Genomic DNA, 25,296 nt, shown 5'->3' on the forward strand with positions numbered 1-25,296 from the left:
AGCCAGAACTTAACTCCAGAGGCCCGCATTGAAACCATGTATTCACTCTGCCTACATGACTCCCCATTAATGCAGATGGGAGATGTCCTCCTCCCACCCTGCTCCAGGGGACTCTGGGTGGGCCTGACCAACCCAGAGAAATAGCTGGTTGGGCACCACTTGCAGCCCCCAACCCTCCTCCCTCCCAGTAGTGGCTGGGAAGGGTCCGGAATCAGGAATCAATGGGTAGCTGCAAAGGCCAAAGGTCAGACAGGGGTTTCCTGCCCATCCCTGGGAACTTCCTCCATCCCGACCCAACTCCCACCTCCTTGATGAACACCACCCTGGAGGACCCCTCCCCGCTCAACTACCCCCCACTCCACTACCCTGGCTAATAGGGGGCTGGGTCCCCATGCCACCGCCTTCAGCCTGCTGTGCCCCCCACAGGCAGTGGACAGAAACTGTGTTATCGTCACCCACCCATGGTCCAGCCTCCTTTCCATCCCCTTGCCCCGTTCCCCTCGGATCCTGTCAGCCTTGACCCCATGGGGCTAGGGGCTGTGTCCCACTCTGTCTCCCCAAGACTGAGGACCCCTCACCACCAAGCCTGGGGCTCTTGGTGAGGCCTCTGGCATCACCCAGCATAGGGGTTTTCCCTGGAGCTCCTGGATCTGGGGGGACATGTAGGAGGGCATACCCAGAATCCTTTGCTCCTTGGTCCCGAAACCCCTTCCTTGCCCACCTGGGGGTGACCCACAGTGAAGCTTGACCCCCTCTATCTGGCGCTTCCCCTTCACCATCTCACAGAGCCCCAAGATGAGGTTTCCAGCAGGAAATGGTAGTAATAATAGCAATGGCAAATCATTTCTCCCAGCCCCCTCCCCGGCCCTGGGACCTGGTACTGTGCCCACCTCATCTCACAGAGGGGAAAACTGAGACAGGAGAAGCCCCTCGCTCAAGCTCACCCTGGCCCCAGGTTCACTGCTGCCTGTGCTTACTAAGCGCCTCCATGAGCCGGGCACTGGGTGGTATGACAGCTAGGGGAACCCGCGCCACCACCACCCACCCATCAGCCCTCTGTGAGGCCTTCCTGTGCCAATTACTGAGCACCTACTGTGTGCCTGGCCCTCAGCTAAGCGCTCCGCACAATTTAGCTCCTGTAGTCATCACTGCCATGTAAGATGGGCACACATCTGTAGCCAGCCCTCCCTGAGGGGAGGTGAGTCCAGCTCTGTGAACGACCAGAGTGAGACACCCAGGTGGTGCTTCCTCCTCCCATCGTCTCGGTATCCTCCTCCCCACGATGGGGATGTTGACATGAGGTCATAGGCAGGTGAGACCAGCTCTGGGCACAAAGCAAGGGCAGGTGGGGAAAATGAGGCTCAGCAAGGCCGAGAACGCCTGGTCCCCTCGCCGGTGCCCCACCCGGCGTTAATCAGAGAGGCCCAGACGTGACATGGTGCCCTCCCCCCTTCCCTTCACAGCCCGGGTGGGAGTGTTGTGATAACCCACAGCCCCCGTTTCCTCCTGGCCAGGAAGGAGCCAGGCAGAGGAAGTATTAAGAGGAGTAATATAAACACTTCCCCCCTCCCCCCTGCCGTGGCAAGGTCTAGAAGGGGCAGAAGCCACCACCCAGAGCAGACCAGCCAGCAGAGCAGTGCCGGTGCACCGGGCAGAAGCTGGGAGGAGATGGGCTCGGCGATGGAGCACGGGGGACCCTATTCACGGGCAGGGGGCAGCCCGAGGGGCTGCTGGTACTATCTGCGCTATTTTTTCCTCTTTGTCTCGCTCATCCAATTCCTCATCATCCTGGGCCTTGTCCTCTTTATGGTCTACGGCAACGCGCACGTGAGTACCGAATCCAACCTGCAGGCCACGGAGCGCCGGGCTGACGGCCTCTACGGCCAGGTGGTGGGGCTCACAGCCTCCCAGGCCAACCTGTCCGAGAAGCTCAACCTCACCTCCCGCGCCAAGGATGCCATCATGCTGATGCTGCTAAACGCCCGCCGCGACCTGGACCGAATCAACGCCAGCTTCCGCCAGTGTCAGGCCGACCGGGTAAGTCCACAGGCCGGACACCCGTCCCGGGGAACCCTAGGCTGGTCACCTCACCTCTCTGAGTTTCACTTTCCTCGTTCATGAGACAGGGACAGTCACGGACCCTACGTTTTGCGTGCCGAGCCCGTGTAGAGAAGCAATGTGTATTTTGTCTGTATATCTCATGCAATACTTGGGACACACTTAGACTAAAATATGATTTGTGGTCTATCTGGAGTTCAAGTTGAACTGGGCATCCGGTCTGTGGTCAGACATAGGCCCATGGCTTAATGTGTATAAAGCGCCCAGAACGTACCAGCGCACACTAGCTGCAAGTAAGAGCGGGCTTAATAAACGCTCAGAGTGTTGGATTCTTAGCAATTAGTATGAATGGTTCAGGTTTGCCTGAGGTTGGATGTCCGCTTAGGAAATATTATCTCTTTGTTGAGTCCCAGGAGGTAGGGAGAAGATTTCAAACCCTTTTGCAGAGGGGAAATGGAGGCCTAAGAAAAGAGGTGGCTTGTTGGGGGATGGGGGGCAGCAGGGAGCAGAAATGGGCAACCCTGGGTCTCGTGGAGACTGTCATCCCCCCCTCGTACCCCCAAATCCTGTCAAACGCACTCAGCAAGATCCCCCATGTTCTCACACATACACGATTCCTCTGAGGAGGTCCCATTCCTGGGAACACTGAGGAGATGTTGCCTCCTCAGGCTTTGGCTGGAATGGGGTGAGAGAAGGGGTGGGCAGGGGAAGGGAAGGGTTGGGGAGAGGGGCAGCCTCTCTTTCTCCCACAGGAGGTGTCTGGGCTGTTTGGGGCAGGGGACCGTGGAAAGAAAAGGCCTTTACTGGGGCTTCAGACCACCCAGCCCCTGCCACTGGGCAGGAAGGATGTGCACAGCTCCCCTCAGCACTGCCCAGGCAAGGGTGAGGTCTCCCCATCTCATTCCCCCAGGACAGGGCCGGTCCCCCTTAGATCCTCAGAAAAAGGTGAGTCCCCCTCAGACCCCCAAATGAGGCAAGTCCCCCCTCAGACCACAGGGCTGGACCATGTACCCCCTCAAATGCTCCCCACTCCTGACAAGGGCAGCTCCCTCAGACGTCTCAGTTCCCGGGAACTGGCCCTTTTGAATCTTCCAGGACACGCATGGTCTTCCGGTCCAGGAGCCATTAGCAATCCCAGGATCGTAAAGTTTTATTCTTTTGTTTTCTGGATTTTGTTTCTCGTTTTTGGCCAGGCTGCGCCAGGATCTTAGTTCCCCCACCAGGGATGGAACCCATGCCCCATGCAGTGGAAGCGCAGGGTCTTAACCATTGGACCTCCAGGGAAATCCCTTTTTTGTTGTTGTTTTTGGTTTGGGTTTTTTTTTGTTTTTATCATAAAGTTTTAGACATTCACACGCATCTCCGAATCCCGGACGGCCCCATCGTAGAGTATTAGAAATCTAAGAATCTGCCTCTTTACAACTTTAAATTTTGAAAATCGTAGCTTTCCCCCCACACACAAGTTGACAAATTCCTCTGTCCTGGAACCCCTCAGGGTTTTCTCCAAGGACCCCCAGGAAGTGGGCACTGATGCTGGGGAGTAGCCCCACCCCTGCCACGGCAGCCCCACATGTCTGATGGTACCAAGTATGAATTTTGATCTTTCCCCGATCCTGGTGGTGCTATGAGACGGATTTTTTTCTTAAATTCTCTGCAAATGCAGTTGCATTTCTGGCTCTGAGACCCTGGGAGAGAAAGGGGAAATTAACTCAGTGTGGTTTTTTTAGGGTATGCCCCACTCTGCCTGGGTCAAGGAAGCACCTCCACCCAGGACGCATGCGGGAGAGATTTTTTTTGTCATGGATTTTTCTTCATTCAGCATTCGTAATAATCTTTTTGATGGTCAAATTATCCTGAAATAGGCCGCAGGAACACCCTCAATCTGGCTCCTGTGTCTTTTGGTGGAACACCATGAGTCTTTGAGAGCTTCCTTGCTTTATGTCCTAACAAATATTCCAGAAAACCCTTCAGACTGTTTATACTTGTTCACTAATCAATTAGTTCTCTCCCTCTGAGTCCAGGGCAACCATGGCTACAGGAAAGTGAGGGAGAGACTCCTGAATTACTTCATAAAGATGTACCTGAACACTCCTTAACAAGAGAAGATACTTTTTTTTGTATTGTCGGATTGCACTCAATCTAAGTAAATAGTCTTCTCATCATCTTGACATCTGAGAACCTGTGCAGAAAAATACTTCTGTATTTTGGGGAGCTATTTCCTCCAACTGGAAGAAAACCTCTTTCGCACTTCATCTTTGGAGCCAACTTGTACCCTGAGATCTTCCCTTTCTGTAGTTAAGGCTTTTGAAAACAGACGTCACTGGAGCTTCCAGAGCTATTTCTGTCCTCCCCCATGCCCAGGTCATTAGGACAGGGCCAGCTTCCAAAGGAGTAAGGACAAAAAGTGACAGAAAGGCACACCCTTTTCACCCTTCATACCTTTCCTTGTTATATTTCTGCAGAGCGTTCTGTTCCAAAGTTTTAAAGACATAAAAAACGTTATAAAGTTCAAATGTAATTCACATGCCATACAATTGGCCCATTTCAAGTGTACATAACGGGGACTTACCTGGCGCTCCAGCGGTTGTGACTCACCCTTCCACCGCAGGGGACACTGCAGGGGACGCGGGTTCGATCCCTGGTCTGGGAACTAAGATCCTGCATGCCGTGCGGTGCAGCCAAAAAGAATAGTAATAATTAAGTGTATATAATTTTTAAAAAAAGTGTAGATGAAAGAAAAATGTGTACATAACAATGATTTTTAATACATTCACAGAGTTGGGCAACCGTCAGCACAATTCAGTTTAGAACATTTTCATCACCCCCAAGAGAAACGCCACCAGCAGTCACTTCCCATTCCCCCTCACCCAGCCTCTGACAAACACAAATCTGCTGTATGTTTCTATGGATTTACTTACTCTAGAGATTTCCTTTAAATGGAATCATGCACTCTATGACCTTTTGTGTCTGGGTTCTCACCCTCAGCATGATGTTTTCAAGGTTCATCCCCATTGTAGCGTGTGTCAATGCTTCGTTCCTTTTGATAGTCGAATAATATTCCACTGTACGGATGGATCACGTTTTATCCATTCATCTGTGGATGAAACGCTTGGGTTGTTTCTACCTTTTCGCTACTGCTGTGAATATCTGTGTGCAGGTTTTAGTGTGAACATATGCTTCCATTGCTCTTGGGTGTATATACCTAGGAGTGGAATTGCTGGGTCATAGCCTAATTCTATGTTTAACTTTTAGAAAAACTTGCCAGGCTGCTTTCCACTGTGGCGCCACCATTTTTACATTCCCATCAGTTCTGCCTGCGAATTCTGTCTCTCCACATCCTTACCAACACTTGCCCATTCTTGTTTCTTGTTTTATTTATAGCCACCCTAATGGTTGTGAGGTGATATCTCATCATGGCTTTCATTTGCATTTCCTGATGACTGAAGACGATGAACATCTTTTGATGTGCTGGTTGACCTTTTATATATCTTCTCTGGAGAAACGTCTATTCAGATGCTTTGCCTAGTTTTCAGTTGGGTTGTTTTTTATTATTAATTTCTAAGAGTTTACTTTTATATATTCTGGTTACTATTGTCATCATCAGATACACGATTTGCAAATATTTTCCCATCTACGGGTTGTTTTTTTCCCTTTCTTAATGTTGTCCTTTCATGCACAAAAGTTTTTAAGTCCAATTTATCTGCTTTTTCTTCTGTTGCTTGTGCTTTTGGTATCATATCTAAGAAACCGTTGCCAAATCCAAAGTCATGCAGAGTTAACACCTGTTTTCTTCTAAGGAGTTTTATAGCTTAAGCCCTTACATTTAGGTCTTGGACCCATCTTGAGCTAATTTTTGTATATGGTGTGAGGTAGGGGTCCAAATTCATTCCTTAGTATGTGGCTGTCCAGTTGTGCCAGCACCATTTGTTGAAGAGAATCTTCTTTCCCATGAAAAGATCTTGGCATCTGTATTAGTTTGCTAGGCCTGTCTTACAGTACCACAAATCAGGTGGCTTAAATAACAGAAACTTATTTTCGCACAAGCACACGTTCAGGATGTTGGCGGAATTCTTTCCTTCCCAGGCCCATCAGGATCTGTTCCATGTCTCTCTCCTTGGCCTGTTGATGGCTGTCTTCTCCCTGTGTCTTCACATCATGTTCCCTCTGTGCATGTCTGGGTGTCCAGATTTCCTCTTACAAGGACCCACCCTAATGACTTCATCTTAACTTAACTGCCTCTTTAAAGACCCTGTCTCCAAATACATTTACGTTCTGAGGTCCTGAGAATCAGGGCTTCAACATGGGAATTTGGGGTGGGGGACACAATCCAGCCCATTCTTGTCAAAAAAAAAAAAATCTGTTTTTTGGGGAATTCCCTGGCGGTCCAGTGGTTGGGACTCAGCGCTTTCACTGCTGAGGGCACAGGTTCAATCCCTGGTTGGAGAATTAAGATTCCCCCAAGCCACACAGCACAGCCAAAATCCGTTATTAATTGGCCGTAAATGTTTTCAAGGTTCATTCAAGTTGTAGAATATATCAGTGCTTTGTTCCTTTTTATTGCCAAATAGTATTAATCATAAGTTTTTTTTTTATCTTGGTTGACTAAAATGCCTAGGGAAAGAGGTGGGTTTTTTTAAAAATTTATTTATTTTGGCTGCGTTGGATCTTCATTGCTGCGCGCGGGCTTTTCTCTAGTTGCGGCCAGCGGGGGCTACTCTTCGTTGCAGTGTGCAGACTTCTTATTGCGGTGGCTTCTCTTGTTGTGGAGCACGGGCTCTAGGCGCACGGGCTTCAGTAGTTGTGGCACATGGGCTCAGTAGTTGTGGCGCACAGGCTTAGTTGCTCCACGGTATGTGGGATCTTCCCAGACCAGGAATCAAACCCATGTCCCCTGCATTGGCAGGCAGATTCTTAACCATTGCACCACCAGGGAAGTCCAGGTGGGGTTTCTTTTAACTTTGTTTTTAATTGAATGAATGGAAGATCCTTTAAATTCTATAGTGCTTTACAGTTTTCAAAAGTTTCACACCCATGATTTCATACAATCCCATAATACCCTTTCTTAAATTTCCTACCCCTATATTCCCCCTCCCCTCTTCCCTCTCCCCACTGGTAACCACTAGTTTGTTCTTTATCTGTGAGTCTGCTTCTGTTTTGTTATATTCACTAGTTTGTTGTATTTTTTAGATTCCACATATAAGTGATATCATACAATATTTGTCTTTCTCTGTCTAACTTATTTCACTTAGCATAATGCCCTCCAGGTCCATCCATGTGGCTGCAAGTGGCAAAATGTCATTCTTTTTTATGGCTGAGTAGTATTCCATTGTCTATAATCATAACAACTTTTGAAGATCAGACCAGCATCCCCTGTAGAGAAGCCATGTCCTTGTGAACTATGCCAACACAGACCACCTGGGTGCTGGATCTGAGGCCCCAGCCCTGAGAATCTGGGCAGCGCCAGGGGCAGGGGGTCCCACAGGAGCCGGACACTGAGCTCTGTCCTGTGTCACATCCGGACAGGTGATCTACATGAACAACCAGCGATACATGGCTGCCATCATCTTGAGTGAGAAACAATGCCAAGAACAACTCAAAGAAAGTAACAAGAGCTGCGATGGTGAGTGGGTTAGGGTTAGGGTTACAATTATGGACAGTGGAGAGCAGGGTAGCTGACTCCCCACCCAGTCTCTTGGCAGCCCCCAACCTTCCTGACTCTTATGGTCCTATACCCTTAGCTTTGGCCCTCACACTGAACCAGAAAGCCAAGACACTGGAGGTGGAGCTGGCAAAGGAGAAGCTGGTATGTACCAAAGACAAGGACAGTCTGGTGTTGGGCAAGCGAGCGATGGAGGAACAGCTGGTCGAGTGCAGCAAAGCCCAGGAGCAGCAGCGGCAGGAGCGACAGCTGGCCGAGGACCGTCTGCAGAAGGTGCAGGCCCTCTGCCTCCCGCTGGACAAGGACAAGTTTGAGATCGAGCTGCGCAACCTCTGGAGGGACTCCATCATCCCGCGCTCCCTTGAAAGCCTGGGCTACAGTATGTTCCATCCCCTTGGCTCGGAACTGCCCTCCATCCGGAGAACCTGCGACCACATGCCCACCCTCATGAGCTCCAAGGTGGAGGAGCTGGCCCGGAGCTTGCGGGCTGGCATCGAGCGTGTGACCCGTGAGAACTCGGACCTCCAGCGCCAGAAGCTGGAGGCCGAACAGGGTCTGCGCGCCAGTCAGGAGGCCAAGGAGAAGGTGGAGAAGGAGGCCCAGACCCGGGAGGCCAAGCTCCAGGCTGAATGTGCCCGGCAGACCCAGCTGGCCCTGGAGGAGAAAGCAGTGCTGCGGAAGGAGCGTGACAACCTGGCCAAGGAGTTGGAGGAGAAGAAGCGGGAGGCTGAGCAGCTCAAGATACAACTGGCTGTCAGCAACTCGGCCCTGGACACCTGCATCAAGGCGAAGGTGGGCCAGAGGTCCCTGGCTTCAGGTTGCATTCGGGGTGGGTCTGGAGGCCAAGCTGATGGTGATGTTGAAGTTGGGTTTGAACTTTTTTTTTTTTTTTTTTTTTCCTGGGTGTGGAGGTTGGCTTCCCAGTCTAGGTTGGGTTACTTAGACTCACTTGAGAATTTCACTGGTTTCACTGATGTCAGGATTGAGGCAGAGCTCGGAATGGGGATCAGCATTGAGAAAAGGTGTCGGGTTAAGACTGGAGTTGGAGGTCGGGTGGCTGTCAGGTCCAGGGTTGAGTGAGGGGCAAATCTAGAATTGTGGTTGCTTTGGGGTTGGGGTGAGCTGAGACACTGAGGGTGGATTTAGGCTTGAGGCTGAGATCAGACATGGGTGACTGTGCGTCTAATGCTTTAGGACTGTGGTTATGTATTAACGTAAGGATTTTATTGGCATTAGGTTTGGGGTGGAGTTTGGATTGGGAATGACATTAAGAAAGGGTTAAGGACTGGGGTTGAGTTTAGGAAGGCAGGTGGGCCTCAAAATTGGCTTAAGTTTAGGATTAGGGACTCATCCAGTGTCGGTGTCAGGGTTGGGATGGGTTTGAGTTGAGTTGAAGGATCAGGGGGCACCAGGTTAAGGACTGGAAGTGATACTGGGCTTAGGGTGAGGGTTAAGGCAGGTCTAGAGAAAGGCTTCACGTGGACTCTAAATTTGTGCTTAGAGTTGGGTCAAGGTGGGTTCTTGGTGACTCCTGTGTCTAGAGTTGATTTGGGTTAAGGTTAGGGTTCCACGTAAGATTTCATTAGTCTTAGAATTAGGTTGAGTTTGGAGTTTGGATTGTGAGGAAAGGATAAAAGTTGGGTCAGGGGTCACATGCAGGGTGGCTCTTGGATCAAGGATTTGGTGAAGAGCGAATCTAGGGTTTCAGTGGGTTTGGGATTGCATTAAGTTGAGGCTGGAGTGGAAGCTCAGGCGGGTGTAGGTGGTTGGTGGGCCTAGAGACGATTAGAAGTTTGGGGCCAAGGGCGGATTCAGAACTTCATGGGCATTAAGATTGGAATTGGCATTGACCGTGGGCTAGGAGTTGAGATTGGGCTGCATTTAGGGTGGCTGGTGTTAGGATATATTTGACGTGAAGGATATATTTGACGTGAAGCCTGGGCTTCGAGTGCAGGTCAAGACTGGGTCTAGAGTAGAAGCCGGGTGGACGTTGATCTTGGGCTGAGGCTGGGCTGGGGTTCTAACTCAGGTGGAGGCTGAGGTCTGAGGTTGAGCTGGGGTTGAGCGTGGTATTGGGAAGGTATTTATGGGTGGCTGTAGTGGAGTGCCGGGCTGGCGCTGAGGGAATGGGGGTGGGGGGGTAGATTTTTCATAGCGGCTGGGTCTAGGGGATGGGTTACGGTCAGAGTTAGATGTAAAGTTATGATCAGATCAGGTTTGTCATTGGGACTGGGTTAAGGTCAGGCTTTGATTCTAAGGGAGGGTCTGTTTTCAGGTTGGGATCTGATTTTAGGTGACTGAGTTCAGAACTGGTTTTGGATTTCAGGTTTGGAAGGATCCTCTCGGGGTCCTTCAAGGGATGGCATTGAGGATTGAGGGCCAGTTGGTTTACAGAGTGGGTCAGCTTCAGTCTGGAGCGGGGCTGGGTTGGGTGGATGGACTCCAATGGGGTCTTGGATTGGAGTCAGGCTGGCACCAAGGCTGTAATGGAGACCGTGGCAGGACCCCTGCAGAGTGGGGTCTCCGGGGGCTGCCAAGGGAAGCCGGTCCCTGCAGTCCCCAATCATTTGAAGGCAGGTGTCTACAGGTGATTATATATCCATCATCACGTGTCCTTCTCCATGGGTATCTGTCTGTTTTCTCTGCCCTGGAAGGCACTCAGGTCTCCAAGGGTGTGGAGAGGCAGGAAACTCCCTGGGACTCGTGTTTGGGATCCCTGGCCTCCACCAACCTCCTTTCACCCTTCTTCCCACAGTCGCAGTCAATACCAGTGCCAAGACCTGCAGGCCCTGCCCCCAATCCCCCGCCCATTGGTGAGTGACAGAGGGCAGAGCCGGGAAAGGGGGGCGGATTCCACCTTGGATCCTGGGTTGCCAGCCCATTCCCTGACCCTGGGGGGATGGTTACTAAGGCATTAGGTCGGGGCTAACCCCTCCCTCTCTTGGCAGACCCAGCTGGGCTGGAGGAATTCAAGAGGAGGATCCTGGAGTCCCAGCGACCCCCTGCCAGCAGTGTTTTAGCATCAGCTAGGTGAGGCTCTGGATAGGCTGAGACAGTCCAGTCTCAGGCTTTGGATGAGGCTGGGTACAGGACTAGGGGTGGAGGGAGGCTCGTATCACACTTGTTGCTTCCTTAATCGAGCACTTGCTGTATACCAGGCCCTATGCTGGACCCAGGGGATACAGCAGTGACCAAGACACACACAGTTCCATTCATGAAACTCCCGAGTAGTGGGCCAAAGAGACAATGAAGGAGGCAGGGTAAGAAGAGTGACCAAGAACCTACCACGATTGGATGCTTACTGTGATCTTGGCACAGTCCTAAGCTCTCTGCCCAATTAACTCATTTAATCCTCAGAATCCTAATCCGTGGGTTAGCTACTGTTATCCCCACTTTCTGGATGAAGCAAATGAGGCACAGAGAGGGTGTGCATCGTGCCCCAGGTAACACAGCCAGAGCTGGGACATGAACCTAGGCGATCAGACTCCAGACAGGAAACGGAGGGCCTGGATGAGGAAGGGACCTTTGAGCTGGAGGCTAGACAAGAGCTGGCCTGGGGGAAGGCAAGGGGAACAGTGCTCCAGGTGGCGGCAAGAACAGCCAGGGCAAAGGCCCTGTGGACGGACTAGGGTGACAGAAGTGAACAGAGCTGAGGAAGGGGAAGAGGGAGAGCAGTGTCCGAGAGTGACCCTGGGCCTCTCACTCCACCCTTCTGAGCCGCACTTTCTACTTCTATAAAAATGAGGGTCTCTGGGCTTCCCTGGTGGCGCAGTGGTTGAGAGCCTGCCTGATGATGCAGGGGACGCGGGTTCGTGCCCCAGTCCGGGAAGATCCCACATGCCGCGGAGCGGCTGGGCCCGTGAGCCATGGCCGCTGAGCCTGCGCGTCCGGAGCCTGTGCTCCGCAACGGGAGAGGCCACAACAGTGAGAGGGCCACATACCGCAAAAAAAAAAAAAAAGGGGGTCTCTGAAATCAAAGGCATGCAAATGCTTTGCCAGCCGTCAAGTGCTGTCCACACATGGCTGGAGGAGCAAGGAACCCAGGGCTCAGTGGGGAGCATCAAGGGTGCCTGGCACATGTTCAGGTGATGGCTCCATGCCTTTGACCCCCTCACTGCCTCCCAGGGCCTGGTCATCTCTTGGACGACACCCTGTGCGTCACGGGGAAGGTGACTCAGACCACAGCTCCAAGAACACCCTGTGCTCCCTCCAGGGTCACTCTTACACCCCCCCCAACCCCCCACCCCCTACCCTGTTCAGGACCACACTGCTGACCTAGGATGGGCATCCCATTTGCAGTTTAGGACCTGAGGTTCGAGGAGGTATGTGGGATTTTTGTCAGACCCCTCTGATCCCAAAGCCTGTGGCATCAACAGTTTTGCCACCAGGCTATTGTGAAGCAAGGTCTATTTCAGCCCCAGGGTGCTAAACAAAGCCCTTGGGGCCAAAAAGATTTCCAAACGTCTGTCATTAACTCCCCACGGTCCTCCGGTCCTCCGCACCCAGCTCCATCTTCACTATGCCTCTTCTTACATACTCCCTCTGACGGGGGGCTCACCCCCTTACGGAACTGGGTCCCCTCACTCTGGATAGCTCTGCCTGGGAGAAATCCCTCAGCCTCAGGCAGCCTGCAGAGAGGGAAGCAAGGGGGTAGGGAGAAGACCCTGCTCTGAGCAAACAGTTTTCCTCTCTCCATCTTGGCCTGAAGCCATCATGGCAAGGAAGGAGGTTCTATTATTATCCCCATTTCTCAGAGGAGGGAACTGAGGCCCCAGGGAAGTGATCAGCCCGGGGTCATGCGTCAGCAAGTCAGGGCTGGAGCCAGGCTCCCAGTCCAAGCCTGTCCTGGTCGCAGCTGAGGATGGGGAAGCTCTTGACATTGTTTACCCCAAATGACGTACCCCACCCCCCGCCCACCGCCACGGAGGAAACAATGTGTACTTAAGCCTGTGCCCCTCCTGCTTCTCTCTGCAGTATCACAGGAAGGGCTTCTGGTCCATGCGCTCCCGCCTTGATTTGCCTTCCTCTGAGAGAGGGGCCGGGCATGAGCAGGCTGGGGTCTTCGGCTCCGGTTTGGAGCCCCAGCTCGGCCAGGCACTCAGTGGACAGCCAGTGAGTGACTGAATCGTAACGTCCACATTTTATATGCACCCAACAGGGGACCAGATCCGAGGCCCCGCATCAACTCACCCACCCCATGATGGGGACTGTTGATTCCTTTTCCACTCATTCCTTCCGGGCCTCGAGAAAGTCTGCACTGCTGCTAACTCACCCTAATGCCTCCCAGACCCTTGCAGTTCTCCCATATTCACAGAGGGAGGGCAGACCCAGGCTCCGGCGTCAGCTGCACTTGAGAACATGGTCTTGCTTTTTCACTGAACATTTTTAAGTGGTTTTCTATTAATGGCAAATGCACCAGCTTTCCTTTACTTGGTAAGACTGAGTATCCTTTGGAGATCACTTTATTTAAATTAAAAAAACACAACACAATGGAGGTGAAGACAAATATTAAGTGAATATTGGTGTAGCGGCTACGTGGCTGGAGACGGCACAAGTCACAATGTGGAAGGTTGACGATGGGAGCCCAGCCCTGGCTCTGAGCCGAGCACACAGTGAGTGTCGATTCAGGTTCACTGCCATCACTATGACCGTTTGTTTCTTCTTTCAACCCATATTTCTTGAGCAGCTGCTGGGTGCTGAGGACACAGGGAGGAATAAGGCACAGAAATCCAAATCCCCACCCTCGTGCGGCTGACAGTCTAGTGGGGGAGGTGGATGACAAACCAGATGAGGGAGCCATGATAGGGACCCTTGGTGATGAGTGAAACAGAAAAGGGATGAGGGAGCTTGAGGAGGTTGGAATTTTCCACGGGGGTGGGGTGGGGGCGAGGCCAGGGCAGGCTTCACTGAGGAGGTGACATTTGAGCAGAGAACTAAAGAAGATGAGGGAGGAGCCATGAGGGGATTCTCAGAAGGGTGCACCAGGCAGTGAGCACAGCCCGTGCAAAGGCCCTGAGGCAGGACCATCCATGTCCGGTGAGTTTGAGTGAGGCAGCTGGTGTGGCTGGAGCTGAGTGATCGAGGGGAGAGTGGGAGGAGGTGAGGTCCGGATAAATCAGGCAGGGCCTTGGGGCTGCAGTGAGGACTTTGGGAGCCCTGGGAAGGCTGTGAACAGCAGAGGATGTGACCGACTCAGGTGTTCACAGGCTCATTCTGGTCGCTGTTGTGGAGGGTGAAGGTGGGAACCTGAGACAGGGGTGAAGGCGACTGTGCTGGTCCAGATGAGCGATGGGGTTTAGGAGCCCCAGTCTCTGAAAATGGCCAGGGATGACCCTCCCTTGCAGGCTGGTGAGCAGGAGTAGTTAAAGGATGTCTGTCGGGGCTGCCTTGGAGCCTGTGAATCCTGGTAGAGGACAGAGCCTGGAGCTGGGAAGGGGGGCACCAGAGCCAGCCAAGGAACGTGAGGCTGCGGGGGCCCCAGGGAAGAGCCAGGGAAGGAAGGGAGGGGGCCAGCGGAAGCAGGACTTGGCAGAGGCCCCCACCTCCCCCATCAGGAAACAGCCTCTGAGCCAACCTCTGACCCCTCGTGAGAACCTTTGGCAGGCCCGGGAGGGGGAGGGGCATCCCAGACAGCGGGATGGCTCCTGCAAAGGCAAGGGGGAGGGGCGGAAGTGAAGTGATGGCTCTGAGAATCTGGGGGGTACTTTGTCAGGTTTTGATTCCCCAGTGGGGAGGCCTGGTGGGGGCAGAGTGGGTGGAGCCTTGAATGCCAGATACAGAAGATCTGGCTTTGTCCCAAGGGCGCTGGGGAGCCATGGGAGCATGTGAGTAGGGGCAGGCTCGTTAGAAAAACCCTCCTGGGAATGAGTGAGGGGCCAGGTCTAGGTCAGTTCTGTGCAGACCAAAAGGGAAACTGAGGCCCGGCCGGGGGGCCGGGGACTTTGGGCAAACACCCAGGATCCCCAGGGCCTTAGGGAGCAAAGGGGAGAGAGTCAGACAGACTGCAACAGAGGCCTGGAGCGCAGGAGGCGGCCCCTCTGAACCTCAGTCTATATAATGGATAGGCACACATCTCAGTCCCACCTGTCCCACAGAGGTTCAACAAGGCGAAATCTAAGGGCAGGTTGAAACCGGCAGGAGCCCTAGGGTTCTTGGGAACAAGAAGGGGCCCAGGGGAAGAGGCAGGCCCAGGTGAGGTTTGTCCTGCCGTCTGTCTGTCTGACTATTGTATTCCCATCTCCTTCCTGCCCCAGTGGCTGAGGAGGCTCTAGGCCCCGAGGACCGAGGGGTGGCCCCGACTCACCGGTCTGGAGACTAGGTGCAGCGAGACGCCCACGGCGAGGGACACAGCCAGGGTGGAGTCAGATAACGCACGCACGACACAGTGGGCGCCCTTGGCCTGCGTCCTCTGCTCATCCTCCGCCACACCGCACCCACACCCCCTAACACTCTCTCCGCACCACACAATCCCTCACCCCCTAGATGCCGGGATGACGTCACAGATCCAGTGACATCAATCACACAGACATGGTGGTGACGTCACACAGAGACAAGGCAATGACATCACAGAGATACACGGCGACATCACACACGCACTTTCTGCCCAGCCCTTGCCCAAAATCACATCCCTTTGTGCACACGGGTCAAGGCACCCACAGCATCCCACACTCAGCTGGAGCATCTTACCGCTCCAGGTCTGGGGGAGTGAGAACAGGAAGACATTCACCTTCGTCCTCCCCTGAGAGTTTCCAGGCCCCCGAGAGAGGGAGCATCTGGTCCAGGGGACCCCTCAGAGCCCACGAGGATGCTGCCCCTTCACTCTCTCTCCCCTCCATATCCAGCCCTGCCTGTGACCCATATAAATGTTAGTGGCACTAAATAAATGTTATCAAATCCCTTCAAAGACTCCAGAGTCATGATTTCTGCTTTGAAAAGGTACCATCAGGTTCTGAGTGAGAAAAAAAAAACTAGGAATAAGATGAAAGCTGAAGAATCCCATCGCCAGCGTCCCCAGGTCAGAAGACCCTTCAACCCGGAGCAAACGTGAGTAGACACCAGCTTCCCCCAAGCGGTAGGCATCTCCATATGTGAAGAGAAATGGCAAAATCATAGTCAATAAGGGTTTCATGAAATGCCTACAAAACCCCACATTGTGACAGCATTGTTGTCAATTTAGTGTTTGTTTAAAATAGCAGCTTTTTTTCCTATTTTTTTTAAAAAGCATGTATTTAAAAAGCAGTTTCTTAAATAAATACAAATAAAAAGCGGTTTCTGAAAAAGCAGATTATCTATTTGTAGCTTTTGTTTTTGCTAGGTTTGCAGAGATTCCCCCAGGTACAGACAACAATTACTGAGTTACCACAGCCTGTTTTGCAGGAACTCCTCCTCACCAAAATGATTCCAGAACAATATCACAAAAGTCCCAGGCATTTGTTTTGTTTGAGGTGTTTTGGTGGGAAGATGGGATGTTAGAAAGGGCACCAGTGTCCAATTAGGGAGCACTTCAACTCACTGATCACTAAATTAGTAGGAAGCCGGGGAAATTTTGCACATTAGAGGAACACAGGGAAATCACAACATACCCAACAGACTGGGGAAAAAAGTGTTAAAAAGCTATAATACCGACTGCTGGTGAAGATGTAGAGAAAAGGGCATTTTCCTACAGGACTGGTAGAAATGCACATCTCATTCTGGCCCTTCTGGAAATTAGTTTGATGATATTTAATAAAAATGAAGACAAGGAATTCCCTGGTAGTCCAGTGGGTAGGACTCTGCCCTTTCACTGACCAGAGCCCGGGTTCAATCCCTGGTCGGGCAACTAAGATCCCGCAAGCTGTGTGGCGTGGCCAAAAAAAGAAAAGACATACAAATCCTTTGGCTCAGCAACCCCATTCCTGGCACTTTATCCCCGAGAAGTGAAAACTCCAGGAAACAAAGCAAATGGCCATTGGTGGTAAATGGCCTAAAAATTGTGGTCAAGGGCTTCCCTGGTGGCGCAGTGGTTGAGAGTCCGCCTGCCGATGCAGGGGACACGGGTTCGTGCCCCGGTCCGGGAAGATCCCACATGCCGCGGAGCGGCTGGGCCCGTGAGCCATGGCCGCTGGGCCTGCACGTCTGGAGCCTGTGCTCCGCAACGGGAGAGGCCACAACAGTGAGAGGCCCGTGTACCGCAAAAAAAAAAAAAAAAATTGTGGTCTAGAATCTCAGCTTGTCTGTCTCTCCACTTTGATTCCCTCCCAGCCCATCCCCTGGGACCTTGGACAGGGAGGGGATGAATCACGAGGAGCCGAGGCTGGCAACGCCACGCTTAGGGCAGGCTAGTCAGGAGGGACAAAGGAGCGATATTTCCTGGATACAGGAACCCGGGCGAGAGACAGGCCGCTGCAGGAAACACTCGGCTGGGGCCCCGCCAAGCAAGGGCAGGAGGGTCAGCCAGGCCTGGCCGCCCAGACGGGCCAGTCTGGAGGCCCCAAGGAAGCAGGGACGTCCCTGACCCTGAGCCTACTGCCTGAGCAGCCTGGAGTCCTGGGGAGGATGCCGACAGCAGCCAACCCCAAGCAACCGTGGGACACCTGAGTTTGGCTTCCAGACTCTGACATTCCTGCATTCAAATCTTGGCTCAGTCAATCTCAGCCTCCATTTACTCACCTAGAAATAAGTGTAATAATAACCATCCTAGGGACCTCCCTGGCCGTCCAGTGGTTAAGATTATGTGCTTCCACTGCAGCGGGCAAGGGTGCGATCTCTCATCGGGGAACTAAGATCCCACAAGCAGTGCGGTGCGTCCAGAATCATCATCATCGTCATCCTTAACTCTCTGGACCCATGGGCGCAGGTCTCTGATTCTTGGTTGGTCTCTCCCATTCAGAGCATCCCAATATCATCCTTCTAATCAACCCCCACACCCGATCTATTCGTCATGGGATCTAACCATGTGCCTCTCCCGCTCACATACCCTCCATGGCTCCTCATTACCCTGGGAACAAAGCCCAGTTCCTCAGCTCTCTTGTGCCCTCCCTCCTCACACACAATGCCGCCTTTGCCTCCAGCTGTCCTGGACCTTTGACTCTTTGACTACTCAGTGACTTTTGTGTTGTGCCCTCAGACTAGAATGCCTTTTTCTTGCCTGCAAATTCTTCTTCCCCCAAGGCCCAGCCCTAGAGATCTCTCCTCCAGGCAGCCCCCCTAGATGCGCCAGGCATAGTTCTTGCTCCCTCTGGGTACCTCTTGGGCCCCATCCTTCCCTCTTCCCAGCCCTGACCCTGTAGCTCTGACTTCTCCAGGCTGGTGTCCTCCCCATCTCCACGCCCCCCCCACCCCCCGCGGGGAGCCAGGTAGGAGTTGAGTACCAGTCAGGGAGTAATTGGCAGACCCTGTGGTCCAGCCGCTGGGTGAGGTTCTGACTCTTTGGGGATTTCCTGTGACCTCTATAAATAACCCCCATGGCTGCTTCCCACAAACCGCCTCTCCCTTCTTGGAAAAAAGGGACCGTAGCCAAGGACCTCAGTCCAGCTGTGTGCCAGGGCCCAGGCATCCTTCCCCAAAAGCATCTCCCCCACCCAGACCCCACTCACCCCTCCTGGGAGCCCTCCAGGCCCTGCCCACACAGAGGACATCTGGGCACCCACCTCTTCTAGACCCAGATTGTTGCTTCTTCTTGTCTTTCTGCAAAATGGACATAATAGTAATATCCATGCACTAAACTCATGGAGTGACCCTTTCCCTCCAGAAGCCTATCATGGTGGGGGTTGGGGGGCAGCAGCTGTCGAACAAGCAGACAAATCAACAGACTGTGACATATTGCAATGAAGTCATGAAGAAACGGGGTCGGAGGTCCCTTTAGTTGGGTGGTGGGCCCTGGACACCTCCCAGCCTCTGCTCACGTGTCCCCTGAAACCGAGTTTGTATCTTCAGCTACTGGAGGTGATTTTTTTCTGATTCTGGAAAAGATCCTGACCCTATTTGAGACTCCATGTCCACCTCTGGCAAAAGGGGAGTTAACCATTCATATGCCACCAGGTGGGTGTGGAAGCCTGGATCTCCGGGACCTTAGGGGCCCGGAGCTTCCCTGGAGGACTGCCAGGCACCTTCTTTGTTAGAGCAAAGCGCCCTCTGCTGGTTCATCACCACCACGTCAGGTCACCCATAAGTCTTGGAATCAAAGGCCTCGCTATCAGGATCTTCCCCTCCTCCTGGACCTCTTCTCCCTCCTCTCTAGCCCTCATCACTCTACTTCCAGCCACACTGGCCACCTTGCTGTCCTTCGAACACACCGTGATGTGTTCAGGGCCTTTCCACGTGCCGTGCCCTCCGCCTGGGATGCTCTTGCTAGCCTCTCCCATCTGGTTTCCTTCTTCTCACCTTTAGGATGTCGGTGCAGATGCCACCTCTGCAGGGCAGCCTGCCCTTATGTCCACCCCTGACCAGGTCAGGTTTCCTCATTGTAAGTTTGCCCAGCAGCCATCAGGCCTCACCAAAAGGAACTGTGTCTCTTCTTTAACAGGGGCAGGATTTATGTCTGCTTATTCCCCTCAATGATCCCAGCCCCCCTACACACGGCCTGTTGCCCAGAAGGCCTGCAGTGAACTCAAATTGAACCTGAACAGACCTATGTGCAAATCCCAAAGCTGGGGACCTCCAGCAACTAACTACTTCTCTGAACCTATTTCCTCACCTATAAAACTGTAACAAAATACCCACTGCATTGTGCTGTTATGAAGATCCCATCAAATGATGTGTACGGTTCTAACACACAGTAGGTGTTGGATAAATATTCACTGAATGAGTGAATGAATCACTGAATGAATGACTAAGCATGAAAAGGAAGTAGATAAAACAAGATAAAAGAAGCAAAGTTTCGGGACTTCCCAGGCAGTCCGGTGGTTAAGACTCCGTGCTTCCAATGCAGGGGGCGCGGGTTCGATCCCTGGTCGGGGAACTAAGACCCCACATGCCATGTGGCACAGCCAAAAAGAAAATAAATAAATACATAAATAAATAAATAAAAATTAAGGGCTTCCCTGGTGGCGCAGGGGTTAAGAATCCACCTGCCAATGCAGGGGACACGGGTTCAAGCCCTACTCTGGGAAAAGCCCACATGCCGCGGAGCAACTAAGCCCATGCGCCACAGCTACTGAGCCTGCGCTCTAGAGCCTGCGCGCCACAACTATTGAAGCCCGCACGCCTAGAGCCCGTGCTCCGCAACAAGAGAAGCCACCACGATGAGAAGCCCGTGCACCGCAACGAAGAGCAGCCCCTGCTCGCCGCAACTAGAGAAAGCCTGCGTGCAGCAACGAAGACCCAATGCAGCCAGAAATATAAATAAATAAATAAACTTATAAAAGAATAAAATAAAATTGAAAAATTAAAAAAAAAGAAGCAAAGTTGCAAGATTAATACTACAAAAAGGAATGACAGCTTGCAGAGCAATAAACGCCAATTTGTGTACAAAATACAGGATACAACACACTTTGTAGGTGCAGCTCCAAGTATGCAAACATGCAGAGAAAGCTCCGGAATTATACAAGTTAAGCTGTGACCCCAGGGACGGGGTGTTTAAATGTTTCCGGATCACCTGAGTTTTTTATATTCCTTTGGCATTTGCAAAATAAGTTAAAAACTATGAAACAAAGACCCCTGAGACCCTCTGACCTCCATCCCAACCCTCCACTCCTAGTCCCCCAGCATCAAGTGCCAAAAGAGACCTCCATTCAGCCCCACTCCTGGGCCTGAACCCCCAGCAAGTCCCTGCTAGGGAATCTGGACAGCTGTGGCTTGGTCACAACCAGCAACAGAGGCTTCACCGTTTGGGGTCAAGTTCTTCCCCTAGGGGCTGAGACTCCCACTTGGCCTAAGCTGTTCCCAGATGCCTCAAGGCTTCTGGGTGTCCACCCAGCCTGGGTCTGAGCTTTGGCCGCCCCCTCACTTGCCCACGCAGAAGTCTTGGAAGATGATATCCAGGATCTCCTCGGTGCCCCCTCCGCCGGTGATGCGGGTCAGGTGCCCTCGGGCGACCCGAAGTGCTTCAGCCGCCAGGGCTAAGTCTTTCGCCTGCTTGTAGTGGCCAAGGGCATCCAGGCAGCCCTGGAGGTGATGCTGGTGCCTCGCCCGTGTCAGAAGTGGTGGGCCTGTGGACGGGTCCCCACACCTGCAAGGGACAAAGGATGGGGTCTCTCTCAACATTCAAAGGGGTGAGGGATAATCATACCCATTTTTTAGATACAAAAACTGAGCTGGCAGGGTAGGTTCGTGCCCAAAGCCAGGGGCTCAGCCCCTGAACTTGGACAGAGGGAGGTTGCCCAGCGGGCAAGGGGGACTCACAATGCAGCCAGCTCCTTCCTCAGCGCTTCCAGGAGGCCATCCAGCCCCTCGCCAGTCAGGCAGGACAGCAACAGGTAAGGGGGCAGGTCAGCACTGGGATCTGGGCCCCCAGCTGGCAGCAGGTCCGACTTATTCAGCACCAGCAGGAGGCGCTGGCTGCGCCCATTTGGGCTCCCGGCTCCCGCAGGGATGACAACGGAGTCCAGGAAGTTGCAGCTGGACGGAGAGGCCAGGTCAGAAGCATCCAGCACGGCCAGGATGAGGTCAGCCTGCTCCAGCCTGGGGAAGCGGGAAAACGGAGCGTGGACCTCAGAGTTGAGCAATTAGGAGCACTGGGCAGGGGCAGGGGCAGAGGCCGAACTTAAAAAGCTGCCCTCCCCAGATAGCTGGGTCCCCACTTAATGGGGCTTAGTAGCCTTTCCTCATTAAGGAAGAATGAAAAATAAATGCAACCGGTTGAAACAGCAGAGGAAGGGCCCCGTTTCCCCCTCCCACCGCCCTGCCTGCCCACCTTTTTTGGGCGCGCCGCACGCCCTCCTGCTCCACAGGCCCCACGCCCTCCCGCAACCCCGCCGTGTCGCTCAGCAGCGCCGGGAACCCGGCCAGGTCCACGGGGGTCTCCAGCACATCTCGGGTGGTCCCCGGCTCCGGGGATACGATGGACACAGGCTTCCGGCCTGGGGGTGGGGTCAGAGGAAGGGGGAGGAATGGAGATGAGGGAGCCCCTCCCCCAAGACTCCACCCACCCCCACCCCCACCCCCGGGCTGGACCTTTTTCACTGCCTTGGCCTCTCCCGTTGCAGAGCACAGGTTCCGGACGCGCAGGCTCAGCGGCCATGGCTCACGGGCCCAGCCGCTCCGCGGCATGTGGCATCCTCCCGGACCGGGGCACGAACCCGCGTCCCCTTCATCGGCCACTCTCAACTACTGCGCCACCAGGGAAGCCCCGGGCTGGACCTTTTCTTCGACCTCCCTGGCCCCTTCCCCATCCCTGAAAGCTCGGTAGCCACCCACCCCCACCCCGCCCGCTCCTAGCCCCCTGCCCTGGGCCCCGCCCCCTGACCACGCACTGAGCAGGTTCACTAGGCTGCTCTTGCCGGCGTTGGGAGGTCCTGCAACCACTACATGAGCCCCTGAGCGGAGCCTCTGTCCGCGCCTGGCATCTCGAAGATGTGCGCCCAGTGCCACCTCCAGCTCCCGCACTTCACTGTCAGCTGTGGATGGAGGAAAGGAGAGGGAGTAAGGAGGCCTTGGGGGGCTGAGATGCCAAATGTCCCCACCTCCCACCCCCCCAGGCAGGCAGACCCACCTCGATCCAGGACTCCCTCTTCCAGGTTGTCATCCTCACCAAAATCGATATAGGCCTCCACGTGGGCCAGAGCCTGAGGGAGGGAGGGGTGGATAGTGCGATCACACAGAAACCTACCCCTCAATATGCCCAGGTCCAGCCCGACATAAGGGGTCAGACTGGAGGCTTATAGACAGGAAGCGCTAATATAGGAGATGGTTAGGTAGGGTTTCTGAGGCAAGGTATGAGCGAATGGTGTACTTGCCTTAGTGAGAGTCTCGGCCCAGCCGCGGCAGAGATGGCTCAGCTCCCCATCTAGCTGCCTCAGGGCCTGCCGCCGCTGTGCCTCTGTTTCTGCATGGATCAGATCCGCCAGCCCCTCCACCTCGGTCAGGCTGAGCTTCCCGTGAGCGAACGCCCTCCTGGTGAACTCGCCTGCCTCCGCAGGCCGCAGCCCTGGCACACTGCCTACGGGAAGGTCCAGGGTCCTGAGCCCCCCTGGCCCCTACCTAGGCCCACCGACATAGCCATATCTCAAACCCAAGGCTGCAGACTCACCCAGGGCCTGCAAGACACCACTCACCACAGCCGGGCCTCCATGCACGTGGAACTCCGCGCAGTCCTCACCCGTGAAACTCTGGGGACCTAGTATGTTGAGGAGATAGGTGTCAGGAGGATACAGCCTGGGCAACGCCTGGAAGGAGGAAGCTGGGTCATCGGAGCTACATGCAGTTCTGGATCTGGAGCCCCTCACCCGGGAACCAAAGCACCAGCGCGCGGTCCAAAGGCTCCCCAGAGCGGGGGTCGCTGAGCAGGCGCAGGCAGGCTTTGCGGGCCGGGGGTAAGTCCCGGGGGGCCGTGAGGTTCCGGAGGGCCTGGCCGCTGGCGGGGCCGCTGGTTCGGATCACCGCGATGCCACAGCGGCCTTGGCCGGAGCTCAGCGCGAAGACAGTGGCTCCGGAACCGGGGGCCGGGGCGCCACTGCCCTGGCGCGTGCACGGTCTGGGACTGGAGAGGAGGAGAGTCAGTGCATCTGAGAAGTTCTGCCGTCAGAGTGGCAGGTGGATAGTGGGCTCGATGGTCGGAAGCTGACCCAAGTGGAAGTTCTGCGGCTGGGGGATGGACAGACTGGAGGGTCTGAGGCCGGAAGATGACTGGATTGAGATCTCTGAGAGCAGAAGTTGACCCAGATGTGGGCTCTGCGGCAGGGGGATGGACAGATTGGGGCTTGGAAGAAGGGGAAAGGTGGTTCTGCCGCAGGGAACTGCGCCCCCAGATCCCAGGGAGAGGGTTTGGGGCCCAAGTAGCGCCCTACGCTGTCACACCCCTTCCCCAGGTCGACCCACCTGCGAGGCCCACGTGCCGCCCGGGCTACCAGGGTCCACAGCCCCCGCCACATGGATTCGCAACCAGCGACACGTCTGCTCACCCAGCCCGGGAGTCTGCAAGTCCAGGCAGGAAGCCCCGCCCACTCCGCGGCACGACTGGTAAAGCGCTCAACGATTCTCGATTACCATTGGGCCCCTTAGAAGACGTACCGCCCACCCACTGAAGATCTTCGCTTCTACTGGCTAATGCCAGGGAAAGAGGCAAGGGGCTCGCACGCCGGGGTGCAGTGAAAGGGTGTTCCACCGGCAACATTAGACAGAATTTTTAGGATCCTAGAGCGGCCGGGATCCTAGACACCGGAAGTGAGAGGTGGAAGTAAGGACAGGGCTTGGCATAGAGCAGTGGGAATTATAGAGGCGAGTGTTTGAGTCGAAGCAAGAGCGTCTCAGTGGCGGGAGTGATGAGGTCCGGGGGACCTACGCATTGGCTCTGGGAAAATCTTGTCAAAATTTCTGGGAAGACTTCTACTTGTTTTCTCGTAACTCTACAGTTTCTCGCCCCTCCCCATCTTTCCCTCCCGCCGTACCCTGGGCCTCGGATACCCTTCATCATTTGACAAACTCTGCCTCAGTGCCGAGCTCCAAGGTCCCCCTCCGCCAGGAAACCTCCCAAGGACCCCCAGCACAGTCTTCTTTCCCTTCTGGGCTACTCTGGCCCAGGTCTGCTCCTGCGGAGTTGAGTGTCCGGTCTGTCTCTGGCTCCCCGGAAGCCAGAAAGGGGAGTCTCAAAGATTACTTTCAGGTTAACCCAGGACAGCGCCGGCTCGCGAAATAAAGCGCAGATGGTGGAATTCCAGGCACCAGATGGGCGGGGTCTCCGGGGGTGTTTTCTCGCGGCTAATTTTCTGGTTCTTGGACGGAGAGAGCGGGCAGCCCGCCTGTACTTCGGGAAGACGGGAACAGGACACAGTTCTAATGACCTCACGCCTCGCCCTGCTCAGTTTTTTCATTTGTAAAACACGGGCGAATGATGACATTCGCAGTCTCCGAGTTGTTCCATCTGTCAAAAGTATACATCAAACGCCTACCGTGTGACCACTAAGAATCAGTCTGGGTCCCTGCCCTCGCTGGCCTGTCAGTCTAACGGAGGAGGCTACACAGGATGGTCAGGGGGTCCGGGTGACAGGCAAAATACAGGGCACCCAGTTAAATGTAGATTTCAGATAAACAAGGAGTAACGTTTTAGTATAACTATGTCCCAGGCAATATTTGGGATATACTAAAAATTTATTCATTTATCTGAAATTCACATTTAACTAGGAGGACTGTATTTTTATTTGCTAAACTTGATAACTCTATCGGGTCCTCCCTGAGGACGTTACATCTTGAAGGGTGCAGGGGTTAACTGGACAACGAGGGCGTGAAGAGTGACCTAGGTAGCTAAACAGCATGTGCTAAGGTCATAAGGCAGGACCTGCATCTCAGATTCCAAACCGAAGGCGAAACTAAGGCTCCGAAGCGGAGAATCCAGGCCCGGGGCGGGCGGGGACCGGGAAGAGAACGCACGTTCGGTGCGGGCGGGAACGAGCACCAGAGAGCGAGGTGGGCGGGCAAGAACGAAACCCAGAAAACAACACGGGCGG

The 25,296-nt window shown here is 54.0% G+C and overlaps 2 protein-coding genes across 6 annotated transcripts; one reads left to right on the forward strand and one right to left on the reverse strand.

The window, feature by feature from the left end:
- Positions 1-1,668: 1,668 nt before the first annotated feature.
- PLVAP (plasmalemma vesicle associated protein) lies at positions 1,669-15,388 on the forward strand (the record flags this gene model as incomplete). Of its 2 annotated transcripts, XM_082836246.1 has the most annotated exons (6): positions 1,669-2,037; positions 7,582-7,678; positions 7,797-8,509; positions 10,473-10,530; positions 10,666-10,747; positions 14,971-15,388. In XM_082836246.1, 6 exons carry the CDS (start codon positions 1,669-1,671, stop codon positions 14,975-14,977), a joined length of 1,326 nt encoding a protein of 441 aa, XP_082692372.1. In that variant the 3' UTR covers positions 14,978-15,388. The 2 variants fall into 2 exon arrangements, with proteins under 2 accessions (XP_082692372.1, XP_082692371.1); XM_082836245.1 differs by lacking the exons at positions 10,473-10,530; positions 10,666-10,747; positions 14,971-15,388 and having other exon boundaries at positions 7,797-8,919.
- A 5,071-nt stretch (positions 15,389-20,459) lies between these two features.
- GTPBP3 (GTP binding protein 3, mitochondrial) lies at positions 20,460-23,966 on the reverse strand (the record flags this gene model as incomplete). Of its 4 annotated transcripts, none has more annotated exons than XM_082837480.1 (9): positions 20,460-20,864; positions 21,038-21,316; positions 21,549-21,714; positions 22,108-22,251; positions 22,347-22,419; positions 22,591-22,793; positions 22,884-22,970; positions 23,080-23,333; positions 23,755-23,966. In XM_082837480.1, 9 exons carry the CDS (start codon positions 23,964-23,966, stop codon positions 20,639-20,641), a joined length of 1,644 nt encoding a protein of 547 aa, XP_082693606.1. In that variant the 3' UTR covers positions 20,460-20,638. The 4 variants fall into 4 exon arrangements, with proteins under 4 accessions (XP_082693606.1, XP_082693607.1, XP_082693609.1 ...); XM_082837481.1 differs by lacking the exon at positions 23,755-23,966 and adding an exon at positions 23,672-23,725; XM_082837483.1 differs by lacking the exon at positions 23,755-23,966 and adding an exon at positions 23,672-23,724 and having other exon boundaries at positions 21,038-21,253; positions 23,080-23,327.
- Positions 23,967-25,296: the final 1,330 nt, after the last annotated feature.

The sequence above is a fragment of the Leucopleurus acutus genome, assembly GCF_964270905.1.
Source record: "Leucopleurus acutus genome assembly, chromosome: 3".
NCBI classification, from domain to species: Eukaryota; Metazoa; Chordata; class Mammalia; order Artiodactyla; family Delphinidae; genus Leucopleurus; species Leucopleurus acutus.